The sequence below is a fragment of the Urocitellus parryii genome, chromosome 3 (assembly GCF_045843805.1).
Source record: "Urocitellus parryii isolate mUroPar1 chromosome 3, mUroPar1.hap1, whole genome shotgun sequence".
In the NCBI taxonomy this organism is placed as follows: domain Eukaryota; kingdom Metazoa; phylum Chordata; class Mammalia; order Rodentia; family Sciuridae; genus Urocitellus; species Urocitellus parryii.
Genome location: NC_135533.1, coordinates 25,144,866 through 25,160,813, shown reverse-complemented (window position 1 = coordinate 25,160,813; position 15,948 = coordinate 25,144,866). Strand labels below are relative to the sequence as shown.

General features: G+C 35.2%; 1 protein-coding gene across 6 annotated transcripts in view; it reads right to left on the bottom strand.

The window, feature by feature from the left end:
- Adam22 (ADAM metallopeptidase domain 22) overlaps positions 1–15,948 on the bottom strand; it is a 222,529-nt gene that overhangs the window by 65,838 nt on the left and 140,743 nt on the right. For all 6 annotated transcript variants that reach the window (XM_077796695.1, XM_026399374.2, XM_026399375.2 and 3 more), the window contains 4 exons: positions 15,448–15,530; positions 10,503–10,566; positions 8,568–8,637; positions 1,893–1,963 (listed from right to left, as the gene is read on the bottom strand). In XM_077796695.1, the coding sequence (XP_077652821.1) occupies positions 1,893–1,963; positions 8,568–8,637; positions 10,503–10,566; positions 15,448–15,530 (288 nt within the window). The remainder of the gene's footprint in view (positions 1–1,892; positions 1,964–8,567; positions 8,638–10,502; positions 10,567–15,447; positions 15,531–15,948) is intronic.

Genomic DNA, 15,948 nt, shown 5'->3' with positions numbered 1-15,948 from the left:
TTTTGAATGCTACATTTAAAACAAACTAAAAAATATGTTGCCAAGCGGATTTCATTTCTTGCTAAATGCAACCTAAACATAAAATCTTTTTAAGAAAATCTCTTTTGGGTAGGGTGGAGGGTTAGGTACCTGGGATTGAATTCAGGGGCACAGGACTACTGAGCCACATCCTCAGCACTATTTTGTATTTTATTTAGAGACAAGGTCTCACTGGGTTGCTTAGCACCTCACTTATGGCTTTGAACTCTGATCTTCTTGTCTCAGCTTTTGAAGCGTCTGGGATTACAGGTGTGCACCACTATACCCAGCTAAGAAATCTCTTATAACACCAGATTGACTGGGAATAACAGATTATATTTCTGAGACTGGAAACCAAAGAGTAAGATAAGTCTTTTTATAAGTGGATTATCAGGATGATAGGATCTGATTTGCCAACTATGTGGCTTACTAATTAATATAGTAGCACTTACCAATAAGATCCAACATTTTTTAATGTCACAGAGTTGCCATATTGGCTACATAATTTGATAGCCCCTTAACTTCATGGGTCTTTAAGAGAAATCAAGGGTTTACCTACTTAGCAAATGACTAGATGTTCAGATGTTTATAAAGAACTTTAAGGTACATTCTTAAAGAACAGTGTTGTATTCTCTCAATTCATAAATCATGAAAAAAAACGTAGTTTCAATTTAAAACCTGATGGTAAGTATTTTATCTATCTAACTGATCCTCAAGATATATGTGTCTCTGTATCTGCACCACATATATAAAGCTCATGGTAGTAATGCATAGAACACACAGGCTTGTGAGAGGCAGTACACAGAGCATGTGTTTCTATGAACATCTCTGAGGCCAAACTTCCTAATAAGAATAACAACTTCACTACTGAGTGACCTGGGCAAGTTCTCTCAGCATCTTGTGCTTCCTTATGTTTTTTTAGTGAAATAGGAATAATAATAACACCTTCCTCATAAAGTTGTTATGAGGATTAAATGTGTTGCAACAGTTACAAATTATTACGATAGGGCCAGGCACATGGAAAATATTCAATAAAATTTAGCAAATGTTATATACGCAAGAATCTGTTTATATACATAAATTATTATAAGATAATAAAAGGAAGATAACTGTATCCTTCAACTGCTTGATCTTACTAGGTCTCTATTCCTTTACCCTGTGTAGTTTTCTGTCACATAAACACATTCACAAACCACCACCACCACAGTGTGTGGATATGTTGATTCTGATGGCCAGAGTTATTTTTTTTTTTTTCTAAATCATTTACAACTCAGTGATTCTGGGTCTTTTCCATATGTCATAGCTATCTTTCCTTTTTTTTTTTTCCTGTGAAAGGGCAATAAGAGTACCTACTTCATATGATATAAAGCACTGTCTGAAGAGTTGTGATTGTTGTTACTCAGTCTAAGGTCTGGTTAAGCAATCATAAAGCTTATGTCCTAATTTTATATCTGGATGCCAAAGTAACTTAAGTGAGAAAAAAAGGGCTTTGTGCTCTCAGAACCCAATAGGTTTACTCTTACGGGGTAAAAGCTACAAAGGAATAAATACAAGGATACCACTGAAGCAGCCTGCATGATGTGGTGCACATCTGGGCAGAGAAGAGGCCCATGTTAGGAAGAACCTGGGATGCTGCCAGCCGGGACCTGGTAGCTCATTTACCTGATGAAGAACTAAATTATCACCATTATTTTGAATCTTTTTTGAAACTATACAATAATATGGTCCATTTTTACTGTTTCTATACATCTGTCACCTGTACTGCCTACCTCACAATGAAAAATACCTGAAATAGTACTTGCCCTCTCAAAAGACCAAATGTGGATTCAAAGGATAGGTTTAAAATATCATGACATACACCTATGAATACATACCTGCCGTTTACTCCTTTTGGGTCTTGGTTTCAAAATAAATTTTGGTGGAGTGATGTTTATTTGCTGGAATTCTAGAAGGAAATAAAAATAAATTAAACTTAAAAGCACATTTGTCAAATTTCTTTAGTACAAAGCAAAGTTTCACTTGACTCTCTTATGAATTTTATAATAATGTTGCATTTAATGATTATGCAGAACATTAAACTAATTGTGTTCTATTAGTTCGAAATAAATATATAGTAAAAAAAAACACAATTCACAAAATCTCAAACATCATCTCTGTTCTAATTTATATTGATTATTTTCCCTGTTTCTCCTATAAACACCATCACATTCTTTATCAAGAATCTTCAAACAGCCAACTTGACCTTCACTTCTGTCACTAACATTCTAGGGAAAGCAAAATAAATTAAAGAAGAGAAACAGTAAGAAGCAAGTAGAATAAATAATCACACATTCATAAGTTCATGACTTATTTAAAAATTATGATAGGCCACCAAGGTTTTCATTTTTTCCAATTCATTCACATTCTCCTTCACCCAGGGTTTGTTTGCTCTTGGGAGCAAATGTGAAAATCTGAACCTCTCTTAACTTGCAGGTCAGAATTAGACATCAATTATTGATGGACACAAATTCATCTCTGAATATAAGATTAGGTTATTTGGGGCTGGAGTTTTAGCTTAGCGGTAGAGCGCTTGCCTCGTATATGTGAGGCACTGTCTTTGATTCCCAACACCACATATAAATAAGCAAATAAAATAAAGGTCCATCAACAACTAAAAAAATATTTTTAAAAAAAGAGATTAGGTTATTTGTGTAGGATGATTTCCTACAAAGTAAAAATGCAATCATCCCCTGTGATACAGATTTCCTAAAACATTGATGGTTGATTGAACAACATGTAGCAGTCTGATGTGAGCTTCTTATGGGAGGAATGCTATATAAAAGGTACAGTAAACTATTATCATGACTCTTGAGTAGTTTGTACAAACTGAGAAGTTCTCTGAAATCACAATACTGTCCCCAAGTATGTTAAAGTGTTTTTTTTTTCCTGATCCTATGAGTGAATTATTTTATTTATTAAAAAGTCACTATTTTATCAAAAGAATTATGAAAGTTCTTTTTATCTAAACTTGTGGCCAAGATTCATTTAAGTGAATTCATCTAGATTTCTTTCTCATTACCTTAACTGGATTGGTAGGCAATAAGTAATGGAATTGATTTCTGATTTTTTCTGAAATTTTTTATATTCATGAGATAGCAAAGCAATCCTGTCAAAAGGAAAGATAATCCTGGTTGGAGAAATCTGAGACAGAAATGATGAATAATGAAATCAGAGTAAGAAGATCAGGATCTTGGATATTTATTAGTTCATTTTCAATATGCTTCCATCATTCTGCTTATGAAAATGTTTGCCAGGATACACAAGAAATTTGGTTCAGATGGTCAAACTTGTATAAAATGCAAGGCCTAATTACATGCTGAATATAGGAGATGCACTTTAAATGTAGAGTACTGAAGAAAATATGTCTTGCATACTTTAATCACAGGAAAGCTCTTCTAGAAATATTAATATCAGATCATGTCATTTTTAAAAAAATATTTTTAGTTGTCAATGGATCTTTATTTTATTTATTTATAAAATAATAAATCAAACCCAGTGCCCCAAACATGCTAGACAAGCACTCTATCACTAAGCTACAACCCCAGCCCCCAGATCATGTAATTTTAGGGCAAAAAATATTATCAGGCAGAACAAGGAATATTTCATAATAATAAAATGATCAATTCATCAAAAAGATGCAACATTCCTACCAAAAACCATATGACTATACTTAGAAGTGAGTCCTTCCAAGGCAAAACTTAAAAACTAATTGCTAACCCAGTTAACAGTTACACTACAAACCTATGAGAAATTGTGGGCCAGGGGCACCCGCTAAACCACACTCAGATCATTAACTCTCAGAAATGGTGAGATAATAAATGTAATTTATTGCTTAAAGACACTAAATTTTAGAATAATTCATCACATAGTAACAGATAACTAATGGAACTGCTGTACTAAAAATGACCAACACTAAGATAAATTCTAAAAGTCCTAGGAGGTGTGGTGGCACACACCTGTAATCCCAACAATTCAGGAGGCTGAGGCAGGAGGATTACAAGTTCAAAGACAGCCTCTGAAATTTAGCCAGGACCTAAGCTACTCATAGTGACACTTGTCTCAAAGAATAAAAACGAGCTGGAGATGTGGCTTAGTGGTTAAGCACCCCTGGGTTTAACCCCCAGTTCTCTCTCTCTCTCTCTCTCTCTCTCTCTCTCTCTCTCTCTCTCTCTCCCTTCCCCCCCCACACAGACACACACAAAAAGTTCTAAATTATTTTATTTCTTATGATTCAAAAGATCTGAGTGGGACTGAGAGTTTGTGTTTTGATCTGTTTTGCCGGTGCTGGGATTGAACCCAGGGCCTCAGGCATGCTAAGCATGTCTTTTACCACTGAGCCATATCCCCCAAGCCAACATCCTAAAAGCACAAGAAGATCTCCTATGCCCATGGATTAGAAGATTCAATTCTGATGTCTGTTTTTCCACAATTAATCTATATGTTCAGTTTTAATAAGAATCTCAGAGGATTTAAAAAAATTGAGAAGCTGGTTCTAAAATTGGAATGGAAATACAAAGGATTAGAAAAGCCAAAACATATTTGAAAAGAACAAAATTGCCGAATGTATGCTATATAATTTCAAAATACACCATAAAGACATAGTAAGAAAAAAGTGTGGTATGGGCAACCAAATAGAATGGTGTCAAGGAAAAGACTTATTATTAATAATTTTTGACAAAAACATCAAAGCAGTTCAATGAAGATGAGAAACTCTTCAATAAATAGTGTTATAATAACTGGATATCCATATTCAAATTTCAAAAAAAATTCAACTCCTACCTTTCACCATACACAAAAAGTAATTTGAAGAAGATCACATATCTGAATATAAAAATAAAACTATACAGTTTTTGGAAGAATATGTTGGAAAATATCTTGAAAACTTGAGGACAGAAGAATACTTTGTAGAATAAAGAAAGCAATAATTGGGCTGGGGTTGTGGCTCAGCTCAGCGGTAGAGTGCTTGCCTAGCATATCCAAAGCTCAGGGTTCAATCCTCAGCACCACATAAAAATAAACAAAATGAAACTACATATTAAAAAAGAAAGCAATAATCATAAAAAAATGATGATGGGTTTCATCAAAATCAAAACAACTGCTCATGACAAGATACCATTAGAAAAGTGAATGAACGAGCTATAGACTGGTAAAATACAGTCATAAAATAAATCTAACAAAAGCCTTACATGCAAAATATGTAATTACTTCTTGGCCTTTTGACTAAGATCAAGGAGAGAATATGTAAGTACTCCTACAATCCAACAACAGAAAGAGAAAAATTCTTATTAATGTCTAGTAAGCATATAGATGTGACCAGACCCCACCAAAAATGCAAATTCAAGTAATGTGAGATACCACTACACACACTAGAATGGCTAAATGTAGACAACAACAGCACAGTGTTGGTCAAGATATAGAGCAATTAGAACTCTGATATAGTGCTGATGTGAAGGTAAAAGGATTTAACCACTTTTGAAAAAGGTTTAGCAATTTCTCATAGAACAGAGTTCTCAAAGTAGGATCCCAGGATCAACAAAATTAGCATCATCTGGGGACTTCACCTGAAATGCAAATTCCCAAAACCCACCCAGGATTGAAAACTCTCAAGATGAGAATACCAAGTTAAAAACTCTCAAGATGAGAGTACCAAACTGAAAACTCTCAAGATGAGTCCTAAAATCTGTGTCTACTCGGCCCTCCCCATGTTTATAATACATGCTAAAAATTGGAAATACTGTTATACAATTAAACCTATATCCTATGACCTAGCAATGTAATTCCCAGGTATTTTCTAGGAGAAATAAAACATATGTCTACAAAAAAGACTTGTATAAGAATAATCACAGTTGCTTATTTGTAATAGCTAAAAACTAGAAACAACCCAAATGTTCATAAAAATAATGGATAAAAAGTTGTGGTGTATTCATATAATAAAATATACTCAATAATTTAAAAGAATAAACTATTACTTTTGACAACATAAATATCATAGGCATATGCTGAGCAAAAGGTGCTGGACACAATATATGATTCCATCTATTTGAAGTTTACAAAATGGCAAAAATAGAAAAGTGATTGCAGAGGTAGAAGACACTGGGAAAGGCACTAAGAAGTTGCTGAGATAATAGAATTGCTCTGTATGTCAATTGGGGTACATATCAAAATTCAAAGAATAATACACAAGATTTGGGAATTTCGTTTTTTAAAAACTGCTAAGGAGTCCACAGGAAATAAAATCAGCTTTTCCCAAACTGTGTTCCTAAGAACACTAGTCCTCTGATATGTGCCACATAAAATAAAAAGTTCTAGAGTCAAACAAGTTTGGAGAAGACTTGATTATACTTTTATCTCTCAGGAACACATGATATACAGCAAGACAGATGTGCTGAAATTCCATATCTGTTAAATTTCATTCAACCTAAAAAAATAAGCTTATTTTGAGCTTATTTCACAAAAATTGCAATTTTGACATTAATTTACATCATCTTCTTCTTCTAATTTATCATAATAAATTATAAGTAATCTTGAAAGACCACTCTTAAAATTGACAGTGCCAATTTCCTTCTTTTGAGCAGGGGTGGAGGGGGACCAGGGATTGAACTCAGGGGAATTTGACTCCTGAGCCACATCCTCAGCCTAATTTTGCATTTTATTTAGAGACAGGGTTTCACTGAGTTGCTTAGCACCTCGCTTTTGCTGAAGCTGACTTTGAATTCATGATCCTCCTGGCCTCAGACCCCTGGGCCCCTGGAATTACAGGCATATGCACCCCAGTGATAGTGCCAATTTCTGATGAAAAAAGAAAACTAGAAATTGATTGAGACAGACCTGAGTTTCCAAATAATGAATCTAAAAAAAACTCAATTACAACAGCAATACTGCAAAGTCACCTTCAAAGTTTCTTCTAAAAAAAAAAAATCCTGAACAATTTTTTTAAAAAACTGTAAGTTTGAGCCATAGCAAGCCTACAATCAAGTCTTTTGGAGGAATCTTTACTTATTACTTTAAAAATTAATGATGATTGCTTCCAGTAATACCTATTAAATTGTAGCTTTATTCTCATACAGCTAATCATGATTTACTTTCTGGTCATAATGGGCATAAAGGTCACTGAAAGAACAGTCTAACGAGTTTGTGTAAAGTCAAAGCATCTGTGTGTCCATTTGAGAATTTTTCAAAATAGTGCATTCTGTGAAATAAGATCTTGTATCTATTTGGCAGTAGGTGAGAAGGAAAAATAACTCATTTCTTTTTAGGGGAACTGCAGGAGACCAAGGACATATATACTTATTTTAGAGGAAGGTAACCACAAAACACTTATTTCATTTTTCAATGAAGAGGCAATATGAACTTATAAGTGATTTTCTAAGCTGTAATTTGGGATTTGCTCTCAGGCTGACAATTTTTCCATTTTGTCTTGTGACTCTATCCCATGGTACACTTCTATAGTATCATTATCCAGTGCCCCACCTTGTCCCTTATGAGCAGTAAGACCCTGGAAAAGACAAAGTATTTAAGTCTCTTCTTCATCTATTAAATACGGATAACATTCATCTTACAGAGTTGTTGCAAAGTTTGTATTATGATTAATAGGTAGTATGCTCAGGGCTCACTAAATAGAGGAAGGAGCATCTTTCTACCACATATTCAGTGTGCCCTGTTTTCAAAGGAGGGAAACAGATGAGCCCAGCATAAACAAAAGTGTTGCACGTACATGATCTCCGCCCCACTAATAAGGCCCAGGTATGAGAAGCTGCTCTGACAACTTGGGTGCAATTCTCAAACCAAATATATAAATAAAGAACCTACATGCAAAGAAAGGACTAATTTTACAAATAGCACATAATAATATAAAAGGTTAATCTAATTTTTTATTAAAATATTGATTCAAAAAAAGAGATATGAAAATAAGAATCTGCATAAATAATTAAGAGTTGTCCCTTGAGGGGGAATAGGAATAGGAAAGGCAGTGGAAAGAATCTGACATAACTTTCCTATGTATATATATGAATATGCCACAGTGAATCCCACTGTTGTGTACATCCACAAGACTTGGTCCCTAATCAGAAAAAATACATTCCATGCATGTATAATTTTGTCAAAATGGACTCTACTGTCATGTATAACTAAAAAGAAACAATAAAAAAGACTTCATTCCTGTTTACTAGACAATTATTTCACCAAACATGAATTTTACATACTTTATGCAGATCAATTCTTACTCTAATATTTCTCCTCTAGTTCCTTATTTTGAGTATTGAATTTTAAGTTTTTCTTCAAAGTGCTTGAGCCATATCTTTCCAAACTTAACTATAAATACAAATCCAGTTTGCATTTTATTTTTTCTCCTGTCGCAACTTGACTTTCCCTCTAAAAATGTCACAAGCAATTGTGGGTTAATAATATTTCACATATAGATTAGTTCTAAAGTAGTAAATGAATTACTGAAGTTGTCCTTAAAACAAAACAAAACATTAGACAAAAAAAAAGTCACTCTATGAGTAACATACCAGATGGAAGATCATCCATGGGAAATTCAAAGAGTCTGGATTTGTAAACCGAATGAAAATGGAAATCCTCCTGAAATGACACAGCAACAGAAATTAAACATGCATAACCAGATATTTCTAGCCTCAAGCAAAAATAGATGGAACCCTAAGAGAACAGTAACTTGACTACACATTTCCCTTGGGTTTAAAGAGGCCAGAAGCCATTGCACAAGGCTTCCAGCTCACAGTGCATTCCCCCAGCACCAGAGCTATACCCAATTATAAATGCCTCACAGACAGAGAAGCCAGAGCTTACAGTAATGGAAAATAAATGAATGGACTTATCCCCCCCCAAGGAAAAGTAAGACATCTGGGAAAATGGGTTAATGTTTTTTTACAACTGGTTCCTTTCACAGATCTCTGTGCCCCTGGAAGAGCCAGATAACTTTGGTAGAGAAAGACTACAGAGCTAGAAATCTCTCTGGTAATGAGCAGCAGGATGACTCATACAAGGAGATGCCCAAAGTAGACCCTGCTCCAAAATTCAAGTGTTACACACAGTTCTCCTAGGAAGTAAGAGATTTTAAAATCATATTCTTCTTTTTTAGAAAAATTAATGAACACTCAAGTAATTTCATCTGGCTTCATCCAATTACTGAAAAAAAAATGAGAATGTCATAAATAGGAAAGTTTCATGATATTGCTTTTTAAAAAAAAAATCACACTTGAAATAAAGTGACAGGGACAGCCAATAGTGCATACCCAGACAATAATACACAATCAAGATTACTTATGGGGACAAAACAATCTGCATTGTTTGAAATTACTGGCCTCTTCATTTAACCAATGTTGCATGATACAAGAAAGAACACTTGTATGTACAGAGCTAGAATGAATGCATTATATTTCTCTCTAAACTGTAGTCTTTTTTTTTTTTTTTAAACCAAGGATTGAACCCAGTGGTGCTTAATCACTGAGCCACATCCTCAGCCTTTTTTCATATTTTAGAGACAGGATTTCGCTAAATTGTTTAGGGCCTCATTAAATTGCTGAGGCTGGATTTGAACTTGCAGTCCCCCTGCCTCAGCCTCCCAAGCTGCTGGAATTACAGGTGTGCACCACCATGCCCAGCTCTAATCTATAATCTTTATTCAATTCTTCTCTAATTCGTAGGAAATATTTCACCTAAATTAAGGGAGGAACTTTAATAAATCTTGGGTTTCTCTAAACTCCATTGGCACAGAGCCTTAAAAGGAATGAACAATGGAGAAAATTTTAAAATCAAGAAAAGAAAGGATGGGTTAAAAATCACACATCTGTGGGTTTTATCTGTATGGACTAAATGTCCCCCAACCCCCATCAATTCACATGCTGAAGTTTTAGAGCTGCCCTAACACCATACATGGAGATAGGGCCTATAAGGAGATAATAAAGGTTAAATGAGATCAGAAGAGGGAGCCCTAATTTAGTGTGACTGATGACATTACAAGGACAAGAGGAGACAATGAGAGATCGATCGATCCCCTCCCCCAATGTAAGCACATAGCAAGAAAAGTATCTATCTGTCACTCAAAAACAGAACCCTCACCAGCCACCAACCCTGCCGATTTGGACCATGCAGACTCCAGAAATGTAAGAAAAAAAAATGCTGACTTTGCCACTCAGTCTATGGTATTTTAAGGTAGACCAAACTAAGACAGATCAAAGCTAGAAATGGAGGCTTTAGAACATTTCACAGGGAAAGTATTTCCAACATAAAAGAGAAAGAGACAGAATAAAATAAGACTTTTTAAAAACTTGTGGCTTTGACTTATCTACTATTTAATTAAAAGAATCTTAATGTGTTTGTGTGTACTATCCTAGCCATACAAAATATGAAAATAAAATTTAGGGAAAAAGGGAGGGAAAGCTCTCAACATCAACATTTCCATTTGCTACTGCAAATACAGCACTTACCTGGGCCGTCTCATTTTCTTCTGGCTCAATGAGATATGTGTGGTTCCCATCATAGAACATTCCACTGCCAAGGACAAGAAAATCATTAGGCATGACGATTAACTCTCATCTCAGGACAAGATCATTTTAAAATCAGCAGCAGAGAACCAGTTACTTTCAATGCCTATTTCCCAGTCCCATCCATCACCTCCAGGTAAACTACACATCACACACCACACATACTCTGCTAAGAGGAAAAGCCCCTTCCTCTGAATCTCCCTGAAATGGGCTGCTCTCTCATCCTGAAATTGCCATTCTCTAGTTGTTATGCAGTACTCCTCCCTCTAACTTATAATTCCAAGATTTTAATATACAAAAGTTCACCTAGAGTTTTAGAACCCTTCTCAGATTTCTAGGCGAGGACTTAGAAAGGTACATTTCAAACAAAACCCAGAGGATTCTAAGGCCGTCGGGACCAAGTTGACAATGGCTTCCCTACCTCATACCTGAAAGATGTTCTGCTAATAAGAACTAACACATATTAATAACTTGCCATGAGCGAAATATTTGTACTCATTTAATTGTTCCCACAAATACATGAGGTAGATACAATGTCTACCTTCATTTTATAGGAAAGGAAACAAAAGGCTAAAGAGATGAAGTAACTTTTGCAGATTATATAACCATTAAGGATATAGGTAGGAATGGAGCCCAGGCAGATGGGTCCATGAACTGCCCATTTGCAATCTGCTGCCCTCCTTCATTCATGCAGTCATTCAACTTGTGTTTACAGAGCACCTGTGCACTGTTCTAGGTGCTGGGATACAGTAGTGAATGGAACAAATGAATGCTCTATCCTCATAGTTTTTTGTTTGTTTGTTTTGCTAATATGCAAACTATGAAAAACAGACAATAAATATGTAATAAACAAAGAAATATATATTAGATGGTGATAAATTTTAGGGAGTAAAGCAGGTTAAGGTCAATAAATGGTTCCAAAAATTGGGTCTGGGGGACCAGAGAGCAGGGACTGTTGATTTATATAGGTGGCTAAAGCAAGGCTTCACAGAGAAGAAGGCATTTCAGCAAAAACCTAAAAAAGGGATGATCCATAACTATGTTTGTACAAAGAACATTTCAAATCCAAGGAAAGAGAATCTTGGAATGGGTGAGGGAAAGAGTACCATAAAATGAAATCAGAGGGCTAGTGGGAACCATATTAGGTCAGCCCTTGTTAGGGCCTTGACTTTTACTCTAAAAGAGGAGAAGAGTTAGGCTCTGTAGGCTTCTCAGCAAGAGAAACACAGTCTCTGCTATTTAAAATGATCATCCCAGCTGCTGTGTGATACTAATATTTAGAACAGCAAGGACTGAAGCAGGGATTACCACAATACCCAGGAGAAAGAAGTTAGTGGCTTAGATCAGGACAGTAATGGCAGAAGTGGAGAGAACTAACCAAATTCTGGATATATTTATTTATTTTTTAGCTTTCTTTTTTTTGGTTCTGGAAATTGAACCCAGGACCTGGCACAGACTCAGCACATATTTTACCACCAAGCTATACTCCCAGCCTGGATATATTTTGAATATAGAACCAATTTGTTGATAGATTTGATATGGAGTGCAGAGAGAGAGAGAGAGAGAGAAAAGTCAGAGATGGAGCTGTCATTTAACAAGATAAAAAAGGTTATGAGAACAACACAATAGGGCTGGGTCAAGAAAGAAAGGAGCAAGGAGCAGAGCAAAAATCAAGATTTGGTTTTGGACATTTAGGGTGCATGTGGCTCTTTGTCATCTGAGAAATCCTCTGATTTCTCAGTTTCCACTCAGAGAGATTCTGATAGACACTCCCTTTTGAAGGCCATGATCCTTTTATTGAAATCAAGCCTTTTATGATACTAAAAAAACTTGCCTTACCATTCAGGCATTTGAAGAAAGCAAAACTGTGATCTTCTGCAGTAATTCTTCAGTTTGAGGTAGAAATGATTGTATGACAACCAGGCTCTTAGGCACAGAATGGTATTTGTCTTCCATAGAAGCCTTAATGAAATCAGTTGGTTTCCCTGAGCTATAATTATAATGGCTTCCAGTTCTGCTTCAATCCAAATTTTTTTCATTCCTGCTATAACATCTTCCACATGTCCTAAAATTTTATATATTCATGGGATGGCTATTCTCACATCTGTACAGTTTTCAAACACAGTGCACTTTCTGAATTTGGATGACATTGCATTTGAAATTTAAAGATAAACAGATGTCCTTAGTAAAATAACATTGGAGATATATGCCTAAGGAGTCATAAGAGGGATCCTTTCAAAACAGTAGACCAAATATGGTAGTGGACATTCTCTTGACCCCTGCAGAGAACTGAAAATAAAACCATCACCATTTTCTAAAGTTCACATGGCAACAGTGATTAAGTAGCAAGCAGATTATTTTGTTTAAATAGGACTGGGTGTTATTTGCCCTTGCATTAGGTTAACATCCAATGTGAAAATTGGTTCTTTTTATTGAATCTAAACATTATGTACACAACATATGAAAAGCAGATCCTGACACTGTAATTGGAAGATACTGATTTCCTGTGAAAATATGCCATTATTAATTCCTTAATAATCAAAAGACATATGTGTTTTATTTCATTTGTTTGAAGATTGACACCTTTTTGTTATAATACTTTCAATTCTAATGAGTATATTGAGTCCATAACAATATATTCTTGATAAAAAATCTGTAGCTAGGACGAAGTCATTACAGACCAATTAAGCTAAAACTTTATAAAGCTGAATCAAAACAAGATTTTGGAAGGAAACATCAGCTATTCTCACAAATTTCCACAAGAGGGCAATAAACTATAAGATTTTGTCATAACATCAAACATCCTAGGACCAAAATATTACCTATTAGTCCTTTGATTTTTTTTTTTAAGAAATGTGCCCTCACATGCTTCTTATGGAAAAGACATATGAATCTGATTTTTCCCTTTTTATATTCTTTAAACGAATAAACTTCAATAGGCACTTGGTAATTTATAAAAGATGAATCATGTATAAACTAATATATCTCATGTCTAAATCACTGGAATCGAGACAACCTGTATTATTTAATGCTTAGTAACAAAATGTTCCTGAGAGCAATTTTTATTCAGAAGGTAAAATCAAGATGAAAAGTAATAATTAATAAATAACAAAAAGGTACAACATCTAACGTGCTCCAAAATATCAAGAAAGCCCAAACATGGTTTTACAAAATTCTGACAGTGTCTCTAGACACAAGTTGACTTTTCTGTGTTCAGTTTTGCTTAGTTTTAAATGAAAGTTTCTAAAGGTAGAAGTAAATTTTACTTAGTTAAAATAACTGAAGTCCAAAAGCAGAAATATGTGCTCTACTCCTGATCCAGACTCATTATAAAACTTCCTGAAAATAATTATTTCATGCTTTTTTTTGGGGGGGGGGACTAAATCCAGGGACACTTTACCACTGAGCTACATCCCCAGTCCTTTCTTGGGGGTGGGGGGAGGCGGGGTGTGTGCCAGGGGCGCTCCACTATTGAGCCACATCCCCAGCCCTATTTTGTATTTTATTTAGAGACAGAGTCTCACCGAGTTAATTAGCACCTCACTTTTGCTGAGCTGGCTTTGAACTCACAATCCTCCTGTCTCAGTCCCCCAAGCCACTGGGATTATAGGTGTGTGCCACTGTGCCGGTTTCCCAGTCCTTTTTATTTTAGTGACAGGGTCTCATTAAGTTTTTAGAGATTGGCCAACTTGCTGCGGTTGACCTCTCTACCAGACTGAGCTCTCAGGACTCAGCTTCAACTGCCTTAATATCTTCCTAGCAGTTGATAAACAGCAAATACTCAATAATTGCTTGTGAGACAAGAGAGCTACATTTCTAACTTAGCAAACAGCAAATACTCAATAATTGCTTGTGAGACAAGAGAGCTACATTTCTAACTTAGCAACAGAAAGAAAATATTTTAAAGTTTCTCAATAAAAAAAATTTAACAAAACTAAATTATAGTGCTAACTTGTTCAGTACCAAAAAACATAAAACAAACAAAAAGGAAAAGAGACGATTCAGTTTAAATAGAAGGCCAAGTGATGACACATTAGTTTACAAGATGTTGCGAAATAAATAAGTGATGGCCACCTGTGTATCACCATTATTGACAGGACGGAGGAAAGAGATGTATTCCCATGTCAAACATCAGAAAACACTCTGTGATCACAAAGGTTATGAGAAAGGAAGCAAAAAGGATGAACTTCGTTCTTTGGAGATCTCTGAGAATATACGGATCCTCCCACAATAGCTATGAGGTAGGTGGAATTCTGGCAGGAAAAAAAAAAGGGGGGGGGCTCTTGAGGTCACTTGCAGCCTTCTGTCTTTATTCAAGGAGCCCAGAGTTTCCATTTACTGAAGTTTCCATTATTCCATGAACATATAAAAACTCATATTAAGGAAGAGTGGGGTAAAACTGGTACCAAGGGGCTAAACATCCACAGAAACTGAAGTTACCAAACCACTCCTGTCGGAATTTGGATGAAACCTGAAAAATGTCCCCTATATCACTGTTGGGCATCATATTTATAATTCCAAAGACTCTGGTTTCTATAATTTTAATTTTAATTTTTTTTTTATTTTTTAAAAATACTTATTTTTTAGTTGTAGTTGGACACAATACCTTTGCTTTATTTATTTATTTTTATGTGGTGCTGATGATCGAACCCAGGGCCTCACACTTGCTAGATGAGTGCTCTACCACTGAGCCACAAGCCAGCCCCCTACAACTTTAATTTTAAAATTTCCTTGGTTTAAATACCCCCCCCACACACACATACACATACACACAGAATTATCACTAATTTAAAATTATTTATTGAAATAAAATAGAAACTTCTATTTAAAAATTTTAAAAATATATATATTGAAAGAATGAATAAAAAGTAATCTTTTGGACACTTACTGAAGTCCATGACATGTTGACAATGCAACAAATGAGACAGGATTTCCTCGGATCTGGCCCTGGTAGTAACAGTGCTCTCCTCCCTGAAAACAGAAACAGAGGACAAGGAGAACCAGCAGCATCATTTCAGTAGAGGTTTCTGCTCCCACTGCACTTGCATGTACCATAAAGTTCTATGCAATATGTCATTATTCAGATTAGCATTATCAAACCACTTCTAACAGAATTATTCAGAAATATTCCTAACGAGATGACTTCAAACCCAAAGAAAGGGAAGAAAAAGTTGACTTCATTTTCTTTTTATGTATGTGGTAGCAGAGAACAAAGAAACAGATATTAAAATACATACATGTTCCATGCAACAGAGTAAGTTTAATCATCTATTTCCCGAGTTATGAGATATTCAATCTCAAGCAGCAGTAGAGGAATGCTTTCACATGGAGCTAAGTAAAATGGACTATAAATTATGTAAGAGTTACTAAATTATAAAGATGGAGAAAG